Source organism: Marmota monax, unplaced genomic scaffold (assembly GCF_021218885.2).
Source record: "Marmota monax isolate L192 unplaced genomic scaffold, Marmota_monax_Labrador192_F-V1.1 WCK01_AAM20220418_F8-fsc00129, whole genome shotgun sequence".
NCBI lineage: Eukaryota > Metazoa > Chordata > Mammalia > Rodentia > Sciuridae > Marmota > Marmota monax.
The window spans coordinates 3,097,295-3,121,675 of NW_026693811.1; the positions used below are offsets into that span (position 1 = coordinate 3,097,295).

The 24,381-nt window shown below is 39.5% G+C and overlaps 1 protein-coding gene across 1 annotated transcript in view; it reads right to left on the reverse strand.

Moving 5' to 3' along the window:
• Dpp4 (dipeptidyl peptidase 4) overlaps positions 1 to 24,381 on the reverse strand; it is an 81,795-nt gene that overhangs the window by 25,435 nt on the left and 31,979 nt on the right. Inside the window, exons 6-16 of the mRNA XM_046462249.2 lie at positions 20,994 to 21,046; positions 20,803 to 20,875; positions 19,916 to 20,036; positions 16,266 to 16,426; positions 14,605 to 14,717; positions 7,213 to 7,348; positions 5,149 to 5,193; positions 2,947 to 3,054; positions 2,610 to 2,677; positions 1,642 to 1,695; positions 1,148 to 1,269 (exon numbers count right to left, since the gene is read on the reverse strand). Coding sequence (XP_046318205.1) covers positions 1,148 to 1,269; positions 1,642 to 1,695; positions 2,610 to 2,677; positions 2,947 to 3,054; positions 5,149 to 5,193; positions 7,213 to 7,348; positions 14,605 to 14,717; positions 16,266 to 16,426; positions 19,916 to 20,036; positions 20,803 to 20,875; positions 20,994 to 21,046 — 1,054 coding nt within the window. The remainder of the gene's footprint in view (positions 1 to 1,147; positions 1,270 to 1,641; positions 1,696 to 2,609; positions 2,678 to 2,946; positions 3,055 to 5,148; positions 5,194 to 7,212; positions 7,349 to 14,604; positions 14,718 to 16,265; positions 16,427 to 19,915; positions 20,037 to 20,802; positions 20,876 to 20,993; positions 21,047 to 24,381) is intronic.

Consider the following 24,381-nt stretch of genomic DNA (forward strand, 5'->3'; position numbering starts at 1 on the left):
TCAATTTCCTCACTACAAAAAAAAGGAAGAAGATGATAATATCTACTTTGCCCAATTTTCTTAAGGATGAAACAAGATCATGAATATACAGCTTTTAGCACAGTGCTTAGTATAAAGTACACACCCAAGAAAGGGGGACAAGAAACAGCGATGGCGAAGAACCACAGAAATAAATAATAAAGAAAATACACTTGGGAAGAAAGATTCAGAAAACTGTTCAGAGTCATCTTTTTTTTTTTTTTTGCCATTTTGACAATTCTTTTCAGAATATCCACATTCCTTCTCTCACTTAAGAGGTAGCCTCACTCAATTTTTTAGAAAGAGGGCTCAGGGGCCAGGGTTGTGGCTCAGTGATAGAGCACTTGCCTGGCATGTGTGAGGCACTGGGGTTTGATTCTCAGCACCACATATAAATAAATAAATAGAGAAGGAAAGAAAGAGAGAAAGAAAGAAAGAAAGAAAGGGTCCATTAACAACTATAATAATAATAATAATAATAATAATAATAATAATAATAATAATAATAATAATTTTAATTTTAAAAAGAAAGAGGGCTCAGGAGGCAGAGGCCTGGGTGTGAATCCTCTATAGATGCTGTGCAACTTACACTAGGTGCTGTGTCTCTCCTTGCCCAAGTTTCTTCATTTGTAAAATAAATAAATAAATAATAATAGCAATAGCAACAGAAGATAAAGCTATGAGCACACTGAGTGACAGGCACTAGTCATGGCTTCTCATTTAAAGGGGTGAGTTCATAAAATAAATATTTGAAAATGCACAATCTGTAGAGAAGACATATATAGAAGATATATAAGAAGGAAGAAGGAATATATAGGAAGTAAGTCTCCAAAGGGAAAGTAAAAGTGGTTTTAAACTCACCACTTAAATGTGAGTGGATAAAAAGGGACTGAGGTGTTTACAACAGCCCCCCGGGGTTCAAAAGGAGAGGACTGAGCAGAGAAGAAACAATGGTTTACAAACTGGACATTGGAAGGAATATCTTGGGCATGGGAAGAAGGGACCAGGAGGGTGGTAAAGGGAAGCCCTGAGACAGGGGTCACCTTAGCTGAGGGAGTGGAGGGAGCTACTCCTGAGGACCACGAGTCCCTGCAGCCTCTGCCCGACCTTTCAGTGGGCGTCAACTTACCTGAACATCTCAGCTGATAATATTTTGCCATTTTACTAAATGACACAGAATAGTACTGACACCTTTCTTGATTCAGCTCACAACTAAGGCATGTCACTTTTGTGTAGTCATTAAGTTGGATTCTGTAAAACCAACAGTGGAAAGTAAGTGCTCAATGAAAGGACCAAGGAGAGGAAAAAAATTTGAATAATGTCACACTCTAGATTTAGAGTATTCAGAACACCAAAACCATCCTCCAATTTCTTTTTTTTTTTTTTAACGTGAATTATATGAGTTAGTAATAACCTCAAATCTCCCATTGTTTGGAAATGTCACAAAACAGCTAATAAACTCATTCTCTTTAGTGACACGCAGGTTGATTTATGAGAGAATAAAAATAGTTGGCAGCAATTCTAATTTAATATTAGGACAAGACAAAAAAATTTTTAAAGGGAGTCTACAAATTGTTCATAGGCAAAACATGATTGAAGTCCATAACTTGACAGAGCTCTTACTTATAGAGATTTCTTCCTCCTGGCATGCCTTTGTATTCATTACTAATGTAGTATCTGGAAAAAAAACAAATGAAATACATATCAATTCTGCTTTTTAAAAATATCAGAAGCGTCCCCTGAGGTCAAGCAGCAGGCCCAAGAGTGCTCACAAGCCATCCTCACATCTTTGCCCCCCACCTAGAAGCCCTCCTCTCTGTCAAAGGACATGTTTTTCCTAACAGAGCAAAATTAATCCTGGGATTTCTTCTTTAAGTCAAATGACAAGTGAAGGCTCAAAATAATCTTTTTTTTTTTTTTTTTTAGGAAAAAATACAACTGGACAAGCAGCCTGAAATTGAAACCCTGTTTTCAGTCCTGTTTTCCATATTTTCTGTCTTATGCCATCAACTTCTAGATGTCAGGAGCCCCATCTTTCCAGAGAGTGGCATAACCATTTCTGGAAAGGGGCTTTAGAAACTACTTCGGGCAGTGGCAAAATTCCTCCGTTAATGAGGCCAATAAAGAACCATACAAGTGCCTAAGATTCTAATGGAGAATAACATTCCCTCTGCCACCAGCTCACAGGGTAGTGGATAGCGTCAGCAAAGTTCTCCATGAACCAAAGAGAAAGGCTGAGGCATGGGCAGATAACACTGCCTTTCCAAGCCTTCCAAACATTCAGTGCCAGCTGAAGGCTCACAGAACGCCGAGTGCTAGTGCACAGGGACGATCCAGCAAGAGGCTGCAGCTCTTGAGATGTAAAGCAGGTAAGAGCAAGAGGTAGAGCTGCTTGGTGGCATGGCATCAAATCTGCTGCGCATATGTGAAAATCATTAAGGCTTCCGTATGTTAAAAAGAAAAAAGTATTGAACACATTCCAGATAGACTACTCTGTATTTTTTTCAGAGATTTTTTTCCCCTACTTCTGTGCAAAGAGGGCTAGATTGTGATGAATGGATTTATATCCTATCAATTATTAGCATACTTACAGATAATCGTTGGTAAGAGCTTCTATCCCAATGACTTCCCAGGCTCCTTTTGTAATAAATGTGCAGGCCTGATGGGGTTTTTTAAATAAGAGATTTATTAGACTCTTTCTCTCTCTGATTACAGGTAAGTAGAGGATTAAATAATTTATGTCAGGAATTAAAATAGGAATGAGATTTCTTTTGGGGTGTCCACGTCCCATTCCACCTCACTCTAATACAAAAGAATTGAAATTGGACTATTTGTCCACATTAATTGACTTTACCAAATGATTTCTTCTTCAAATTAGTTTTCAAAACAAGGTGGTCAACTTGAAACAAATTACACAAGAATACTCACTTCCTTGTTTATTTGGTAATGGCAAATGTGTTTGTAACCCTCTCCATTGCTGATGATCTTGTAGAAGCTATTGCCATCAGAGGTAAAATGAGGTTCTGAAGGCCTAAACTAGAAAATAATTGACAGCAATTAAACATTAAAGCACCACATATATATCTACTTTGCAGAAGTATTATTTGAGTACCAACTTTAGTCTCACAAAGTCCTTTCTTAACCTATGCTCAAAATCCCATGCTTCATTTACAACCCAAATGCAGCTAGAAGGTCTCTTTTATAAAATATGGATGAAAAGACCAAACCCCTAAGTAATTTTTTTTTGGTGAGGAGTAAATAAGAGAATGCATATAAAGACATTTGCACAGGACATTCAATAAATATAAATAGCTCCTGTTATTTTAGGGTATCCTCTCTCCGTAAAGGACAGTGACTTCCAAGGATCAGTGTGTTCCCAGCATCCACCTTTGTTCAAGATGTAACTTTCCTCAGTGTCACAAAGGTGCTTTCCTAAAACTGACATATTATTCTTTGCCTGCTTCAGGTTGGAGGGGTTTTGTAGTTTGGGGGAATTTTTTGTTCCTCTTTTTACACATATTTCTTTTTGAAATCCAGGCTTAACCATTTCTAGACGAGATACCATAGGAATGCCTGTTGTATACTTCATGTGGAAGCATTCATAGAATTCTTTTTATTATAAGCCTTTTCATTTTGTGAGGTATGATCAACAATTTACCCAAAAAAGGTTGCATAGAAATATAGAATAAAATCTTCATTTTTTTTTTTTTTTTACTGTTCAATTAAAGATAGTGCTCAGAATATAATGTAGCCTAAGTAGAAGAGTGTCTTTCCAAGCCCGAAAGGAGTACGTTGTTTTACGATTTCTGTTTCCTAGCTGCATTTGAGAGCAGGTAGGAGATGGTCTTTTAAAATTGTTGGTTCACTTCGCCCTCGATGTTTCCTCTCTCATCAGCTCCCATTTTGGGAAGGAAGAAACACGCTTCCCTCTTCTATTTAGTGATTCAAGTGAATTCATTTATGGAGCAAGCTGAGGCGTGCAGTACACTTGGTGTTCTCATTACAGAGCTCTGAAACACATTCCCCTCTCTAGACCTGTGTTCACAGCCTTATCTTTTTAATACATTTCCCTGTTTCCCCTGGATGGAGTTGTGCCTAGTAGGAATGTGTGAAAAGTGGCATCTGTCTGGTTAAATACAGAGAGGAAAAAACATATTTTTTTCAAAGAGTCGTGAGGAAGTGTAGCGTGTCTCTTGCCATGGAGGAAACCACTTTTCATGTTGGCAAACGTCTCCCCTCTGCCCAATCAATGCCTGAAGAAAAAGGACATGTGAATGCTTCAGAGCTCTGAGCCCCCCGGAAGGATTCATCTTCCCGAACTGGGCCCTCTCCTCTATGACCCAAGAGTTGTGAAATCTTTCCATTTTTGTGTTGCTTTGTTTCCCTCTCCAAGGAGGATTTATAGAAGTGGTCACAAAAATTAGGTGCGAGTCAGTCTTCATCTTTCACATGGGGTGTCTCGATGGCTAGAGCTCCTTCATGTACGCGTTCCATTCCATGGTTTCGAGCAATATGTGGCTGGTAATTCTGAGCAATGTGCATATAATGCAGCAGGACTGGGAAGCATGAGAAGTCTCCGAGGGTCACCATGCTTTCCTGGATAAAGCTCTGCATCTGGGTGCCTAATAAAGTGTGAACTCACACGAGCACAATTTCTTCCAAAGAGAGGTGCGTAGCGGGCGTTGTGTGGTTGGTGCTGAGTTTCTGCTAGTTGTAGTCACATCTCCTTAGGCATTTGTCCAGGCTGGGATGGAAACTGTGTTTTCTGCCTTTAAAGCACATAACTTCAAATATGAGGTCAACAAGCATATTCGGCATCTTGGCTGCCTTTCAGCAATGGTTGCTTTTTAACTGACTGGGAGCTACAATTTGCCTGGAGTATGTGTTTTGTTTTGCCTGCTCTGCTCTGGGTTTTTCACTTGTCCCCTTACTTTTTCCAACTCAGTATGCTCTATATCCTTCATAAAGAGATAGCTCTGTAGGGACCATCTCCAATATTTAAGAAACAGGTCAACTGACATCTCTATTAATAGCAAATAACATAGGTCCCTAATGTACAATGCCTACCCATTAAATAGCTCTGCATAGCTGGCCCTTAACACATAAAATCCTGTAACTCATAGTACTTACTCTTCCAACCCAGCCTGTAGAACTTGTTTCTGTGTGTTGCTGTGCCTAGAAAGGGGAAAAAACACAAGGACAGCATTTCAGAGAGGAGTGAGATGATGTCATCTATTCTTTAGCCATAATCTGTGGTAATATAACAAAATTACACTTAATAAAATAATTGAAAACTATCTCCATTCACCTATTTTCCTTTATGTTAGTATTTTTCTTGTAATTACATTAGATCATTTCCCTCTCTTGCCTAGAGCTCTGTCCTAGCTCTACCCCCTACACTGCCCTCCTGATGTGTGAAGTTCAACACGTACAGAACCAAAGGTAATTTCCTTCTCTATTCTCCACCTCTACCAGCCTGTTCATGTTCCTCCATCCTTCTACCCACCCATGCCAGACACCTGGGAGGACTTCTAGATTACTACACTGCTCACAGTCAACCTCCTCAGCCCCTTTCTTTGACTTCTCTGACCTTCTCCACCATGACTGCCTTTGTTCATGTCTTTGGCAGGTTTTCCTTGGTCCACTGACATGATCTTCTGGACATTGCTTATCTTTTCTCCCTCGGGCCTACTATCCACCCTGCTAAGCCTCCAGCTGACCGCATTTGGCAACAGATATTATCTTTATGACACTCTCTGATTTATTACCTTACACTGTCCCTATTTCTTACCAAGTAAGTCCAAACTCAGAATCGTACCTGAGTCTGAGCGTGTGTATCTCTATCCTCAATGTCCACCCCTGTTTCTGTCCCCCGCCCCTGGTCATAAATACCACAGTCCCTTATGCCCCAACTTATTCACACTAGATACTTAGCACAGCCCTCTGTGTAGATAAGCCTTTTGCCCTTATCTACTCATATATGGCATCTTATTCCAGACTCCTCTATGTCTCTCCTATGTTACTCCTTGTCCCACCCTGCCTGCCTGAGGGATGTCTCTACTGGGGGCAGGTGGGTTATACCTTGATTAGATGCTTTTATGGCACAATATTCTAACATTACAGGGATCTAATGAGCAGGAAGCAAAGAGCTTGGATTTTGCTGTTTGAGTTTCAGCTGTGTCCTGTGACCTGAGCAAGCTCCTTAAATTTCCTGAGCCTCAGTCTCCACAGTGCCTGGCATGACATAAGTGCTCAATAAACAGTTTACCTTATGATTTATTTTTGTAATGGAATTCCCTACCAGAACAGAAACATTTTAGGGACAAGAATGCTGTCTAAATCATTTTTTAAAATATGCATGGCTTAGCACAGAGCTTGGAACATTATACATTTGAGAGCACTCAATGTTTCTTGCATAAATAAATGAATAAAGTGAGTCAAGACATGGGGTGCTCAAGCTCTCTGAGGTGAGAATCTTCCTGTGCTCAGCCAGGAAGGGGAGCAGGCAGGAAGGTGCATAGGCACAGGCCCATGACCAGACAGGGAGGCTTGCAGAGGCCTGGTTATATGCTAGCAAATCTTGTCTGGGTTCTACCCTTCTTGAGGCTGCTGGCTCCAAAGGGGCTTTATGGTTCCCTTTGACTCATGGTCTTCTGCTCACGGTCTCCTAAGCCGGGACTCCCCCTGAAACCCAGGACTTCAAGGTCAATCAACCCTAAGTCTGCCTCAGTGTTGCCATCCTGTCAGGCTGGTAGTTATTTATTTAAGTTCTAAAGCTGTTTCCTGCTTATGGTAATGGATTTCCTGCCTCAATATTTCTTTTTCTTACATATCCAGCCAGTCATTCTCAATATCCTATATTTCTCTGTTCCAATGCACTTTGTTGCAATTGCAGCCCCCAGTCCTCTTTGCATTTTTGAATACTGACATGAGATTTTACCTTCTGCATTCCAGTCACCTCCTTTCCCTTTCCCAAGAGATCAAACCCAAACTGAACAGTATGGGTAGAGAGGGAAGGTGAAACAGAAGCCCTAATGAATATCAGGTGATCTAATCATCAAACTGATCACTGCCTCAGGGCTGAACACGGAGTCAGAGAGAATAGAAAATCAAACTTCATTTCCTGATTCCCATTCATTACTCGAGTTTAAAGTCTACACTGATGACAAGCAGAGTATCCTGACCCAATCTTACCAATATGCAATTCCATCTAAGGTTGTTCTTATCATAGTCACAAATATCCATGACAGAATAGTTCTGAATCCTCCTGAGCCACTGCAGGGAAATTCTTTCTTGTGTAGCCCATGTGACTTCACACAAGTAGTGATCCCTGGAAGGAAGGAAGGAAGGAAGGAAGGAAGGAAGGAAGGAGGGTTGGGGTGGTGGTGGTGGGAGAAACATAACACAGAATGAATTTGTTCCAGACCTTGATACAAACATTTTACTCAGTAAAAATAAATCAATCCTAATGGGAATTAGAACTTTTAGTGGGTAAGAATACCATTCAATACCATCATGTTTTACCTTTCCTTAAGCTTAAAGTGCAATTTAATTTTGAATGGAAATTAAAATATATCCCACAAGAAAAGTTGTAGCAAAATCCCACAGTGGTTTAACATACTCGACTAGAACCATATGCTCAGGATTAACTGAGTCTTAAATGTGGCCCTGGTGGTACCAGGGAGTCGAGGGTGATCTCTCTCCTCTCCTCTCTGTTGTCTTGAGGGAACAATACACTGGCTGAGATGTGAGTATTTTCTGGTAATTTGACGTGCATCTCCAGAAAATTCTTCCTATTAGTGTGAAACTGCAGCTGACCCTTTTCTCAACTTCATTTTCAAATGGAGAAAAAAAATTGACTCACACTTCCATGAACTTTGAAAATCTAAGAATTATATCCTTAAAAAAAAGTACTAAAACCCCCAAAATGACAACAAATAAAAGCCTTTTTCAAGAGTCAAAACATGAACCTTGTGAAGAAATTAAGAAGCCCTGCAATATTTCAACTTAAATTTATACAAATAGAGATAGCTCTAGCAATGCATCCTCCCCAACACATACCTGCAAACAGTTTTGGAACCCCTCTCTGATTTATAGTGAAATGCATGGAATTCATAATTTACTGTGCTGCTAGACTCCCTAACGTTATGTGCTCTGGATAGTTTCTTTAATTTTCCCTTTTTGCCCCTCCTCCAGTATGATTTTGGATGACTATTCACAAATCACTCCTCTCTAGCGCCTGGTCCACTCCAAACTTTCTAAAATGCTCTGCTTGCTCTAACCCCACCCAGTGGTGCCTGTCCTCTCTTCTGGACAGCTGGCTTTCCAAACAGACTATATTCTTGTGGAATGCAGCCCTCCAAGGGTAAAAAACAAAAAAACAAAAAACCCACCTCTCCTGAGTTGTGTTCTAAATAGCTCTGTCCTTCCTCAGAACTCACAGAGATGGGTTCCTGTCTCCACGCCCTTCACAGACACTGAATCACACAACAAATATGAGCACTGGGGGCCTTAGGATAAAGCACTTTAGGCCCCTCCCAGATTCTCTAGGACACTCCATGGGTTAATGCTCCTGGTGTCACTGTGCCTGCACCCTCTCCCTCTGCAGGTTGCAGGTACTGAAAGACCAAAGCCCTTCATGCAGCAGAGGGTCACATTCCACACATAGCAACTCCTTCCCCTTTCAGCCCTCTTCTTGCTTGTTAAGGGGCTCTGCAGCCTTCTTCCTCTTCCCATTTGTCTGAAATGACTGTCACATCCTATTTCTTCAGGTCTCAGCTTAAGTGTCCCTGGTCAATGATGTTTTCTTGGAAACCCCTGTTGCCATACCAAATGTCAGCCTCACAGAGCTTATCACAAATTGCCAGGCTGTAGAACCAGAGAGTGCCTCTTTGCATGCCTGGGAGTAAGGGTGCCTCGTCTAAATCTAACTCATCTGTGTTCACAACATAGAGGCATCAAAGAGAGGATGGGAAGGCAAATAAATCTTATCCAGGAGGTGATAAATCCTTGCAAAGAAAAATGGAAAAATGAAAAAGAAGACAGAAAATGAAGATTATTGAAATTAACTTTCTAGACCAGGGGTAAGGAAATTTTAGCTGAGGGCTAGATAGTAAGTGTATTAATCATTATGTTCTCTGTCATGGCCACTGAACTCTGTCTTTGTAGCATGGAAGCCCAGACAATACTTAAAACAAATGAGAGTGACTATGCTTCCAAAAAAAGATGAAATGTAACTATTCTATACTTTTCACACTATGAAATAGATATTTTTGCTTTGAGTTTTCTTCCTAACCATTAAAAAACATAATAATATTCTTGTGGATGGATGATACAAAGCAAGTGGAAGATGGGATTTAGCCCATGGACCCTAGTGGGCTAACCCGAATTCTACACAATTGTTCAAAAACCTTTCATATAATCATTAAAATCATATACCTCTCACTCTGAAGGAAAAAAAAAAAGGCTTTCTATTACCATATACAAAATTCTGTAGGATTCCATGGGCATAGATTAGGAAACTGGGATCCAGAAACACTTTTCCCCTTTCAAAGGGTTCTGGTGGAAGAAAAGGAAGGTGGGGTGGGGGGGGGGGCAAGGGAACACTTTTCCATGGTCAGTGAGTCACTGGTACTAAGTGGCTTTATCTACTAAAAGCCATAAATTATACCTCAGTTTAGAAATAAGCACTGTAAAACAACCATTCCTATTTGAAAACATTGAGTAGTGGAATTTGGGAAGTCAGCCAGGAAACTCACGTGCATTAACCATCTTTCCTGCCCATTTCTAGATAAAGATTAATGACCCTGGATCCTCTACTACCTTTGCCACTCTCCACGGCCCACGGTGTACTCTGTACCCTGTGAGTGCTCAGCAAAGGCAGTTCATCAGTGGAACAAACAGTCAGTTTTGACTTTTCTTCTAAACACACTTCTCTTCAATTGCAGCCCTGAGCCAAGATCATGCCAGGCTGAGATATCAGGGTCATGAAAAAGATATAAACCAATGGCTCAACTGAACTTTTTACTGAAAGGTTTAAGACTCCACTTCACACCAGAAACATTCAACAAGCAGACTCTCAACTACGCTTTACATGCTACGTGCTGGTTTTATTCTGCAAAGAGAAAGAGGCAAATATTGAGCATATTTTCTCTCTATAGTGGTTGGGGGAGGGAGGAAGAGGGGCTGCAGGTGCGGCTTCCTCGAAGCCTGGACTGTTTACCAGAGTTAGACACAGTGACTCCACAGCTCTTCAAACTTCTGGAGCTGGATCTGTCCGAGGGGAATATGGTTGATTTAAATGCTAATGCAACAGAGTAATTTCTGGACATAACAATAAGAGTTCACACCCATATGGTATCTACTCTGAGCCAGAAAATGTTCTAAGTGGTTGACAAAAACCCATGACCACCTGTGTCCTTGTAGTTCATGTTTTGCAGATGAGGAAATAGAAGTGCAGAGAGGTTAAGTAACTTGCCCAAGATCACCCAACTGCAGAGTGTTGGAGTCAGTTTTCAGATCAAGTGGCTGGGCTGGCTTTGGCTTTCCTGTTCACGCTCACTCCCAAGGCACAGGCTCTGCCTGACACTCTGGGAAACTGCTGGTTAGCTTGACCTCATTGTTCCTTTTCAGCATAACATTCCTCACTCAATGAAATTTATTTATTTATTTATACTAGAAAGTTGGGTGTAGACTGAATTGGATAAAGCAAATCACATTTGCATTCACGGAGAGGGACTTGATTTTGAATATCACACTTACAGGGACTCTCCTTGTAGAGTGACTGTCCTAGCACAAAGCCTTGCAAAGTGTTGGCATTTAATAAAGTCTCTTAGGTGATATTCATGCCCCTAATTTGTGTAAATGTTTCTTTTAGGAAACATGAAGGCTACTTAAAATAAGGTATGCATTACTAACTGGAAAGGATATTGGAGGGAAAATTGCTACTAAGAGCAACTTTAAATCGTGGAGTGATTAATTCAGTGAATCACCAGAGGAAGCAGGCGTACTGCCAGTGCTGGCCTCAGGCTCCATGCCACCCTCTGCTCTGATAAGGATGCCAACCCTCTTGGGTCTGCTGACAAATCACTGAGAAGAGGAATGGGTGGGGCTAGTGGAACACAGCAGATATTAGGGATGCAGCCTTGGTAGCCTTCAAGCCCTAATCTGCCTCCTTTCCTGCAGGTGTTATAGTTTTCCAGGAACTAGTTTTCCTCCAGTGACAATCTCAGAGTTGATGACCTTATAGTCCAAAGGTCATCCACTATTCCAGAGAGCAAGTCTTTATCTACTGTGTCCCCCAGGCGCAGAGAGAACACTGGTAGGGTATGTCATTATCCCGGTTAGATGGGCCTCCAGAGCCATTGGCAGATGTTGGGTGGGGTTGCCTCAGTAAAACACACCCTTCTCAAGTCAAAGAATTTACAGATGTTTGGGGGGAGATAGAAAAGAGGGATTGCTAGGCAAAGTCACTTTGAAGGCTGTCTTTGGAGCTTAGGAATTCTCATAAGCTCTACAAACAAAGTCACCAGGAAAACCCACCTTATCCATCCATCCACACATCTAATAGTTTATTTTACACATATCAAATGGGTACTAGCTTTGTCCTAGGCACCCTGCTAGGCACTGGAAATCTTAAAATTGGTTCCTACCCTGTTGAACTTGTCTTACGTTAGTTGGCAATGTAAGTATTGCTCTAAATAAAACAGGAGTTTTATAATTTTTCATTATATGCTTTTTCCTCTCATATTTTGAGTTCTAAAAACTCCCAGTACACATTAGCAGCTTAACTAATCAACCTTAGCACTAAACCAATAAGGGTAGCAGAGAGGCTTGCCAGTGTTCTTGGAAAAGTGACCTGATGCCCTTCTCACTTGTTATCACAGAAGTAACACATCCACCCATTTCTACCTACTTCTGCTAGTTTCTATCAAAACCACAATCAGTCTCATCCTCCTACAGGGGTTCACTTGCTGGAAGCTCTTTTGACAAAGGGACACGGATAACAGGAAACTGAATGAGGAAAACATGGATAGAGGAAGAAAGGACAATGCTGGTCCTAGCAAAGCCACCCATTCCTGGAACTAGTGAATGAGGGGGTAACACAGCTGAGAGGGCTAGGCAGTTTGTTAGGTGGCATAACCTACATGGATTCATGGATTCCCTGGGTCCTGCACATAAAACATTCACAGTGAACAAGACAGCCCCAGGCTTAAAGAACTACAAAGCAGAAAGAATTAATGATTAATTCATTGAGGGCAATAAATAAGTCCTTAAAGTTGGATAAGTTTCCTGAGCTCAGCACTTCACAAACTGTGCTTTGGAAAGTGATTTTTAAGTGGGATCATCTATGAGATGGCTGTAAAATGACCCCTTAGGCTGTTCACGGGGAATAAATGAGAGAGTAAGGGCAGAACACGGAGCTTAGTCTGGCCCACAAGCGCTCAATATATTTTAACTCCACTATTTAGTTATTTGATCCTGGGAAGCACAGACCTCTGTCCTATTCCCATTTCCCACAATAACTTGTTGTGAGAGTTGAGCCAATGACTTTGCCTGTCTGAGCCTCAGCTCTCTCACAGTGGAGTTGACTGTGTTCTGGGACTCCTCCAGGTTCTACCGACCTCATCTTTTGGGACTCCTCCAAGTCCTACTGACCTCATCTCTTGGGACTCCCAGAGGAGGAGAGGGGGGCAAGGTTAGCCTCACCAGCACAAGTGGCAATTGTCCATTTTTATTTATTTATTTTTTTGTGCATTTCTAATAATATCTCACGGGAGCAAAGCTTTCCGAGTCCTTAAATAAAAGTTTATAAACTGGTGAGATCTACACTTTCTTCCAGATGGAATATTTTTCTTAGCAGGAGCCCATGGCTTATCTATCCTCTCTGCAGACAGACTTTGGTTGTAGATCAAGAGGTCATACCAGGCACTGCTGGGCTTTCCCCAGAGAGCCCATGATTCCCACGCTCTGTTAGTTCCACCCTGGTGCCCTTCCTCTTCTCTGTGCCCTGCTGGAATCATAACTGCTCCATCTGTGCATTCTTCAGGATGCTTTCCTTGAACCCGGGGGGGTCATGGAAAACCTGTCTCCCTTCCTTGGAATGCCTCCAGCCTATGTTATGTCACCTCACTCTTGCAGAAATTTATCTGAATGTTTTATATCTGTCCCTGATTATAAGAGCTAGCAGGACACAGACTTTCCCTGCACATGCTTGGGATTGTAAATAGTAGTCTTCAATCAGTGTTGAAGAGGTCCCTGGATGGAACCAGTCAACTTTAGAACTGTTGAGTAAAATTTTACACCTTTGAACAAAGTCAGGGATTTTTTTTTTTTAATTTACTGGCAATCGAGTCCCCTCTTGGAATAAATAAGTGTATACAGATATTTCTATCCAAGCTAAAGAATACTAATCAGAGAGCACAATCGTAGCATGTCTGATAGTTAACATAACCCCAGAGAAATCAGATGCTTCCCTGTTGCTCTGATAATGCCTTCAGGAATCTGAGGGCACTATCTGTATTCACTGGGGCCGGGGGAGGAGTTGTATGTAATATCTCCAGAAAAACAGGTTTGAATACAGAGTGCTACTTGGCCATTTTTTTTTTAACCTCTGGGCTTCACTTTCTTATCTGTAAAAGAGGCATACAGTAATAACAGTTGGAAAGAGAGATAAAGTCCTACATCTGGCATGTGATAAAGTCCTACATCTGGCCCACAGTGAGCACTCAATATATCCTAGCTCCTATTTATAAACAATCACAAAGCCAATATACATAACGAAAATGGGAATAAATAAAAACTTACTAGGTAGCCACAAATTGCACCCAGCATTGTTTCTTTACAGGAAAATAAATGTGTCTGAAGATGCTTAATGGCAATATTTCAAAGTTCCAGGGTCACTGAAGCAATGACATTGTGGGGCACACGATATGGTCATGGGGGTTCCTAAATTGAATCCAGTTTCTCTGAACTGCTTCAGGTCTTGCCCATGGCCTACTGTTCTGTGAGATCCTTATCTCTTACCACACTCTGCTCAGTCAGGAGGCTCCAGTCACTGGCTTCCCTGCACTTCCTCTGAGGCCCCCCACTGTGTTGCCCCAGGGGCCTTTGTGCTTTTCCCTCTGCCCAATGCTGCATCCCCAGGTATCCATGTGGACCAATCCCTCCCTTTCTTCAATCACTGCTCACAGTTCACCTTATCAAAGGGATCTTCCTAAACCTCCTCTCACCCAGCACATTGCCTTTGCCCTGCCTTGGTTTTCCTCACAGCATTGATCACCACCTGGCATTTTATAGTTATTTGTTTATCTGGTTATTGTCTGCCTCTTCTAATTTGAGTGTGGGCTGCACAACACCTGTTACTCCGACTGCCCTGTTCACTGTGCATGTCTACCACTAGAACTGGACCTAGCCTGAAGGCATGGAGGAGGGATTCAACAAGGAGTCCTCAGTGGAAGAATGAATGAGTGCCAGTCTGGCTGACACAAAGGGATGCTGCGACTGAGTCTGCCATTCATGTTTGAAACATGTTCCTAGGAAGTGTGGAACTGTCCCCAGCCCAAGTGTGGAAGCAAAGAGCCTTACCCTGTTGACACAGAAGCAGGAGCAGTGATTTCCATGGAAATGGCACTGGTGGTGGAGTTGAGAGAGTCGATATTCACAATAAAGAACTTTACAGTTGGATTCACGGCTCCTGCCTAGGAATAATCATGGAATTGGTATATATATACTATATATATATACACACACACACACACAAACACACACACATATTTACACACACACACACATGCATACAGTCATTACAGAACTTAAAACTACACAAAAATGGCTGGGCTTTATGGCCCTAAAATTATAACAAATGACACTTTAAAGCAATTTAATGTGAATAAAATGAACATAAGGGAGAGTCAGGAGATGGAACCTTTTCATATTCAGGCAGAAACATATTATGTACTTGTGTGTGTGTGTATGTGTAAAACTTGAAGGTCCAAAGCTCTGCCATTTAAATAATGAACGTTTATACACTCATCAGTTATGTACATCATGTAAGCAAGAATAAATCTCTTAAAATCAATTCAATCATTCGCAAATATACCATGACTCCCTAGGACAAAATGTCTTTGGTGGTCTCTATGAAGAGCACCTTGTGTTCTGCCAAAGACACAGTCCACCAAGTAAAATTAGTACCTGAGCCAATGATGCTAATTAGGCAGCCACCATTTCTACTCCACATCCAGGTTCATCATGTTAGAGTCTTATAGTCAATATTATGACAAAGCTTAGAAAGTCTTTTTAAATATACACATACACACACAGATATCCTATTGACAGATTAGTTAGAAATAATATGATTTTTTTTATAGTGAGAGCATTTTATGGTGTTTTTTTTTCTTTTTTGCCAGTTTTGCTCATCAAAAAATAACATTCCACTGAAAACACATCTCCATATTTAGTCTCGGATCTTTTTTCCTTTTAACTTCCTCTCCCTTCCTAAAATGGCAGCTTTTCATAAAGCAAATTAAGTGAGTTGGTAAAAATAAAAATCTCTTTTTCCAAATTGCTTACAGCAAAATCACTTTATTAGATTTTCTGATAGATGACACTGTGACCATTATTATGATAATACTAATGAAGAATCCCTGGCTCCCTTCTAGCCTCCCCTTCCCCTGATTTGTACTGTTTAACCAAGCTCTCAATTTTAATAAACAGGCATGCTAGATGGTGGAGAAGAGCCTTGAAAATCGAGATGTGACACTATTATTACAAATGTAGGATGTGCAAAACTTACATTAGTGCCAAATCTATAACAGAATCACTAAAACTAGTCATGTACTGCAGCCCGTTAATTAGTAATACAATCTGATATATAACCAAGCTTTTCAACTTCATCTCGGGCACATTCCAACTTCCACAAATGAGATGAGCTTCTGATTCAATTACAGCCTCTCTTTTCCTTCATTCAAACATTTTCATCCCCCTACCTCTCTCAAAAGCATTTTCACCATCTTTTTCTGCTTGTCATTTCTCAAAGTTTTTGGAGAAATTACAAAACCTTAAATCACACTCTTTCCTGGGATAATAAAAATACTTTAAAATTGCCAGATGCTGTTGACTACAGCAAGAGTAATCACAGCAAGCTGTTGAAGAGAGACTGACAATATTTTCATTAGCAGGAAGGGATTAAATGCAACCATTCTCTTCCCATCAAATCACAGAACCACTGAACGAACGGGAGCACAGACCTTTGGATATGGAATCTGCACCGTCTTCGGGTACTGCAACGACTCATCAGAGTAGAAGGAGTATTTAATAAGTGGGACTTCTGTGTCGTTAAATTGGGCATATGCTAAAAAAGTACTGTTTGGAGACCACCACAGAGCGGAGTAGGAACCGAAGACTTCCTCTGAAAAAAGACATAAATTGTTCTGTTACAAGAAGTAGCTGATAAATTGGCTTTGGCATTCAAAATATTGTTCTCATTAGCTTTAGTAATTACAGTAGAGTTCAACTAATGAAGCATTTTGCTTTTGCTGGGCTTCCAAAATCAGAGTAATACAAATGAATGAAAACAAAATCTTTGAGGATATATCTGGATTGTAAAAATAAGTAACCCATTGGACCATTTTAGAATATTTTAGCATGCAATATTTAATATAAGCTCTACATTTTTTCTTTATCTTGTAATCCTCTAAATTTATGCCTCAAAACATACTAAAAGTAAATTTCACACAGGAGGCTGATTTTCCTTTCTAATTTTCAAACAGTCAACATGCCAGCATACTCTCCCCAACTGGGCTGAGTTTGTACTGAGCCCGCAGGGTACTGGTGGGTGGTGTATAGCTCCAGGCTATCAAACCAATATGGTACCCAGAGCTTACTACTCTTGGCACAAACAAGGTGTGGGAAGGATGGATTTAGAATGGCAAGAGCTCCATGAGACCCCTACTGAGAAACATCTCCTTTGCCCAGCTTAGAAACTGAAGACTCCCTTGGCTTCACACCCTCCTTTGGTGTATATGCTGGTGGGTGAGGGAGGAAGGTCATAAGGGAAAAAAGTGAAATAAAGATCTTGCTTTGCAGTACGTTGTTGGCTTTGTTCTTAGTATCTGACAGAGGCAGCTCCTCCTTGTAGTAATGAGGTTGACTCAGGGGATTTTCAATCTCTGGCTCTTAAAATGTCTAACCCTCTATCACCAGCTGGAAATGGAAGGTTCAGGTAAACTGAATGGAGACTTCTACTTTAACCCACAAGTCTTATGTGATGATATGAATGCAGACATAAACGCAAAAGCACAGAAACTAGAATGTATGGCTAGGAAATTCTGTATCTCAATCACTTGTCTGACCACGGCAAGACATCTTTACAAGTTGCTTAAAAATGTATTTTCAGGGCTGGGGTTGTGGCTCAGTGTAGAGTGTTCACCTAGCATGTGTGGAGCACTGGGTTTGATCCTCAGCACCACATAAAAAATAAAAAATAAAAAATATATTGTGTCCACCAAAACTAAAAAATAAATATTTAAAAAATGCATTTTCAATAATAGCAATAGCAGCAGTAGCAGTCAAAATTGTAACAATAAACTGTAAGAATTATTTTGATGAGCAGTTGACATTTGGTGTGCTATCTATGTACCAGACATTGATAACCACTGGCACTTGTGCCAGGTAATCTTCACAATAACCCACTGTACAGATGAACACAATGAGGCAGGCTTACTGAGAGTAGGAAACCTGCCTGTGGTCACAAAGCCAATAATTAGTAGAAGCAAGAACTAACCCAGGTCAGATCTGAGTCATGCTGTATTTCTCCTTTGGAAAGGCAGCCTGTTCCCTCTTTAATGGCTTCATGCCTGTGTCACTGAATTACATTCCTATAGTCATTAACAATTTATAAAACACAACTAACTTGTTCTTCACAGAGATCCCCCAAGGAGTCTGTTCATAACCCATTAAACAAAGAAGGAAACGGAGGCTTCAAGAGATTTAGTAAATTGCCTAAAAATGCAGGCCTTTTGACTGAGTCAAGTTTCCACTCAGAACCTCTTCATGTACTGAGTTGACATCTCATTCCTCATCTTTTACCTGTTGATTCTAGTTTACAATACAGCTTCAATGGCAAAAAATCAGTACAGTTAAAGCATGATTTTGGTTTGTAAAATTACTTGTACATATAGGTACAGGTGATGTTTCAACTATTATTTATTTGGAAGGCAGAATATATTTTTCTCTTTTTTTTTTTTTTTTTTTGGTGGTGGGGGGTGGTGTGTTACCAGAATTAAACTCAGGGGCACTTGGCCACTGAGCCATATCCCCAACCTTATTTTGTATTTTATTTAGAGACAGGATCTCACTGAGTTGCTTGGTGACTAGCTTTTGCTAAAACTGCCTGTGAATTCTTGATCCTCCCGCCTTGGCCTCCAGAGCCACTTGGATTATAGACGGGTGCCACAGTATGGGCTCTTTTTCCATATTGATAAGATAATGAGTTACCTCTGTGGACTGAAGAGCCATTTTTAGAAAAAGGGCCACACTGGAGCTGTGAAGTCATTCTTGTATACGTAATGGCTTAGTTATAAATACATAAAAATTATCTACCTCAGAAAGAATGTACGGGGCGTGGTGAGACACACCTGTAATCCCAGCAGCTTGGGAGGCTGAGGCAGGAGGATTGTGAGTTCCAAGCTAGCCTCAGCAATAGCGAGGTGCTGAGCAACTCAGTGAGACCCTGTCTCTAAATAAAACACAAAACAGGGCTGGGGGTGTGATTCAGTAGTCAAGTGCCCCTGACCTCAATCCCCAGTATACCCTATCAAAAAGAAAGAATGTTGCATGTTATCTGTGTTCTTATCTTAGAGAATCCAGCTCTTCCTGAGGGAGGGTCACAGCACCTACACCATGCTATATTACCTACGCCATGCTATGTAAACTCTTAAAGAACCCTTAATAGCTAGTATTAGTAAATTTCATTAAAAGTTTTACTCAAACACTTCCTTCTGGACAATGGAAATTTATCTTTCTTTTAATAATGTTTATGGTTGTTCTTATAATGTTATCCTTTAATCAAACTTGACTTGGACAGGATAAGCATCAAAATTAAATCATCAACTAAAACTATATTTTTTTAAGCGTGAAGAGAAGAAATAATAGGATGAAATAAGGATGAGTCTTTCTAATAAGTATGAGGAAACCTCATGAACAGTTTGGAACAGCCTCAACATGCCTTTTATCTTGGCAACTGTAGATGTGGAAATGTTTTCCTAATATTTTCTAAGTTTCTCAAATGCTTTCCTAATAGTTTCTAAAACTTTTTCCTGAAAACAGAATGTTACTTTTAAACTCTTTTAGTTTTATTCTTTTACTCATTTTTTCCTAAGCCTTTCTAATTACTTTTTTCTTCTTTAAAATTGAAAAATCACAATTTGTCCAAGTTCAAGTGAACACAGATTCTCTATAAAACAGACTCTTTCTTCCTTGATACTTGCCAACCACCAGACAGTATTTTTGCATCCTTTTGAATGTTACGAGGGTATTACTTTTCCTTAGAAACTTCTGGGTTAGGTTGGTCTCACTAGAGAAACATTTGATATTAATCTGGAACTTTTGTGCCTCATTAAAGCCAGAAAAGTTACCTACACAGAAAGGCCCTTTGTCACAGTTAACCAAAGACAAGTGGAGCATTGTGAGACCACTGGGACAGAGGCAGCCCTGGTTACTGTGAAGACATTGTTGGTCCGTGAGATACCTGGTATTGTGAGTTCTAAATTAGATTCATGACATTTTAAAAAATGCAGCTTATTTTGAATCCCATCAAGTGTCCTCGACTTTAAAAAAAATGTTTAAGTATTTTTAAAAACTTATAGGTTTTCTGATTTGAGAAAGTGTTAGTCCCTACCTTCATAAACCCAGTCAGTTATTCCATTAAATACTACATCTTCTTTTCCCGACCATGTGATCCTTTGACTTGGTAAATTTGGTTCAATTTTAACATAAATATCATTGTTCCAAACGTATGCCTAAAAGAGATGGGAAAATTTATTGGGTATCAATAATAACATGCTATATTTTATCCTGGAGTCTTAAAAATACTTTTATCTATAGAAGTCTAAGGATTGCCATAGTTAGTCAATTTGAGCAAGAGACATTTACTCCCTCCGTCCCATTCTTAAATGAGAACTACACAGACCATAATCCCCAAATAATACTAAAAACATTCTTAATGTGTTAAAAATAAGAAGCTTACAAATATTGTAATTTGCATGCTAAAGTATGCAGAGAAGTAGCAGACTGGACCTCTTCTACGATATGATATGAGCTTGTGGGTTTCTGTTTTGGGTGGGAGCAGGGGAGTGCAGCTGCATTCTTGGAGAGGGAAGTTCCGCTGCAGATAAGAATTTCATCTATATATTTAAATTCTTTGGGGACTTCTGACACTCTCCTTGCACCACAGAATATGAAGATATCTAGAGTGACTCAGAAGTTCACCAAACTAGCAGAAAGCAGGTGTGACACTCAAACAATATCTAAGCACAATAGACAATTAGAACTTCAGTTCAATGAGCATTTTTCCAGAGAACAAATAATTCTCTAATAGGAATCTGGAAACTTTCATGAATTGTATTTATTATGTCAGATTAGTAAAATATTGTCTTGGGTAATAGCACTATATTTTATAGTGAATTATTGGCTTCCTAAGGTGTCTGCCTTATGTCAGGGTTAGTGACTTCTGCATATGAAATATTGGGGTCAATATTTTTCTGATGTCAGGAGAGATTCACTAACCAATTTATGACCTTCTTGTGACCATGTGATACACTGTGTATTGTTTGGAATTCTCTCTTCTGTAATCAGCTGTCTGGAAAAAAGATAAAAGGAAATATTACCAAAAGAATAACTTACAGTGGGATTTCCTTTTTAAAAAAACAAAGTACACTAGAAAAGTCTCATAGATTTCATGGAGAAATTTCACTGACCTTTTACTTAAGTCATAAATGTCATATGAAGCTGAGTAGGAATGCCTCCATTGCTAAAAGAGAAAATAAACATTTCAGGATTGTGCACATCTTAATAGTTTGGTCACTTACTATGGGAGCTTAAGAGGACAGGTATGGTAAGATGTTATTGTATGTAACTCTCAAATTTCACTAATATTATAATTCTCTATTTAGATTCCTAGAATTTTAGAGTTTTTAAGTATCCTAGAGCCATCTGGTACAAACTTCTCTGATCTTCACTTATAACCTTGCTTTGGCATCTTCTCCTCCAAGGAGCCTTTCCAGCAACACAGTGGACCAAAGTGTCAAAGTGATAAAAATAAGTGAGCTATATCAATTGTTGCACAACATTAGCCCTAGCGTTTGGCATAGTATATAAGAGTGTCTCTTTAGGAAAATGTAAATTGTCACTTTTTACCCAACAGACCTGCACAATATTTACAAGACATGATTCTACCGGTAGCAGCGTGGAAAAAAATGTTTACTTCTATAGATTGATGGTGAAAATGCCAAGTGCTATAGATTTTTTGAAATCTACTTAGTAATATGTACTAAAATTAAAATACAAGTATCATCAAGTTATTAACAGCCATCTGCAGAGAGTGAAAATGAAAATCAAACTAAACACCAAGTAGCTAGAAGAAAAGAAATAAATTTGAGAGCAATAACTAGATAGAAAGCACATAATAGAGAAAAATCGATAAAATCAGAAAGTGATTCTATAAGACTAGTAAAATGGTTAACATAGGGAAAGTGAGAAGGAAAGAAAATGCAAACGTCCAATATCAGAAACAAAAAATGGGACATCACAACAGATTCTCCAGGCATCAAAAGACCATGAGAATATTTGGAACATTTTTGCTAATACATTATAAAAAATTCCTTGAAAAAACTTAATAAAAGTGATATAAAAGTCTGAAATCTTACATTTTATAAACAAATTGAATTCATAAATAAGAAATTTTAACATAAAACACTAATTCCCAAATAATTTTTCCAGTGCACCCCCTGTTATTTATCCAAATAAGTGAAAACTTTTGCGCACATGAAAAACCTTTACACAAACATATGCAGAAAGTTTATTCATGATTGACAAATCTTGGAAATAACTAAGATATTCTTCAACAATAGGTGAAAGGATACACAGACTGTAATAAACTCATACAATGGAATATTGTTCAGTGATAAAAAGAAATGAGCACCTAGGCACCGTGGCAGACGCCTATAATCTCAGTGACTCTGGAGGTTGAGGCAGGAGGATCGCAAATCCAAAGCCAGCCTCAACAACAGTGAGGCACTAAGGAACTCATTGAGACCCTGTCTGTAAATAAAATACAAAATAGGGCTGGGGATGTGGCTCAGTGGTTGAGGGCCCCTGAGTTCAATCCCTGGAACTTCCCCCTTCCCTCACCCCACCAAAAAAAAAAAAAAAAAAAAAAACCAGCAAAAAAGAAATAAGCTACCAAGCCACAAAAAAAGACTGGAAGAACCTTAAACACATATTGCTATGTGAAATGGCCAATGCAAAATGTTGTTCACTGGATTAACCATATGACTTTCTGGAAAAGACCAAAGGACAAAACCAGGAAAAAAAAAATCAGTGGTTGCTTGAGATAAAGGGGATAAAGAGGGACATATAGGTTGAAGGCAGGGGACTTTCTGGCACAGTGAAACTGCTCTTTATGATACTATAATGGTGATTCACATCATACATTTACCCAAATCAAAGACCATACCCTAATGTAAACTATTCACTTGAGTTAATAATAATGTATTGCTATGTCTTGTCAGGTGTAACAAATGTACCATAATTAATGCAAAATGTCTATAGTAGGGAAAACTGGAGAAGAAGGGATGAGAAACATCTAGGAATTTTCTGCTTAATTTCAGGAAACCTAAAGCTGCTCTAAAAATATAAAGCCTATTAATTTCTTTAGAAAATAAATTAGAGCTATGATTTGGAAGGAATTCCACATGGTATCATTAAGAAATGCAACTTACATAAAAGAATGGAAATAGAATCTTATTTTTGTAAAATAAGCAATAACTAAAAGAATCCCCATATACTTTCACACAGTTATATGAACAAGGAGAAAAATATAAAATATGGAGAGATATACACTAGACTCTGGGGAGCCAAACAAAAAATGGGGAAATGACTGAAGATAAAAGAGTCTGTATATGATGAGATCTTTGTATTCATAAAATTATAATCTTTATGTGTATAATAAACATAAAACATTTTAAAAGAAATTCCTTGTCCATATGTCTGTGCTCCCCACCATACTCTTACATGTAAAAATTGGGTCTTACTCGTATCTTTACATAACTTGAATCTAGTGTGAGCTACATGGTAGGTGTAAAAGAAATAAATGAAATTACAATAAAGTTCAAACAGTGTCCTTGAGGATGAGATATATGAAATAAGCAACCAGCTCACGGACAACTAGCTACATGATAGCAGAGCTGAGACACAAGGTTAGGGCTCCTACCCATAACTACTAGTCATTTCTCCTCCCCTTATGTTCCCATGTTAACAAGTATTTATTCATCAAATTTCCCTTCTCGTACGTCACACATTTCCCCCCTGCCCTGAATCTTGGATTATTCTGAAACACCCCATACTTGTTTCCAGGCAACCTTGAGCATAATAGTTGCTAAGCCAAAAGGTGTGGTATCGGCTGGAAATATTAAGGGCTGAGATCATTTTGGAATGACAAAACTATCGTGGGTATAAAAGGAAATGCAAAATATTTGGTATGTTTACCTCATCTCTTAAACAGACTCATCAGTCTATTTAGTCTGTGAAGACTGGCAGCTATTATCTTCTAGACATTTCTCTCCCAGAGCAACTCCTCGTGCAGTGGGGGATATGGGCAAGTGAACTACCATCAGGGAATCACAGTGTGATGGGCGAAGAGATATAATGAAGCCAGTGAGGAGAAGCAGGAATCATAAATCAGGTCTCAGGGAGGGAGAGAGGCTTACGTAAAAAAGTGGGTCTTGGGCTGAGTTTCATAGTGGAGACTGCCACGAGAATGGGCCAAAGAACATGGTATCCAAGAGAAATTGAAATGTAAAGATAAGGAAAATCATGTTTAAGAGAAGGCTTTGGAGTCTTCTAACTTGTATTTAAGTCTCTACTGTGTAACATCAGGCAAGATTATTTTCTAAACTTCCATTTTCTTTCTAGGAAAAGGGGGATAACTATGGCAACAGTCTCAGATCCATGAGAATGCGTGTAAAGTAAGGCACGCATGTGGTAGATGACAAGACACTTATAATCTCTAGAGCACAAGCTAACGAGAGGAGATGCTGGGATAGCCTCTATGTCAGGCTGGAGGATGACACCCATTTACTCAGTTAT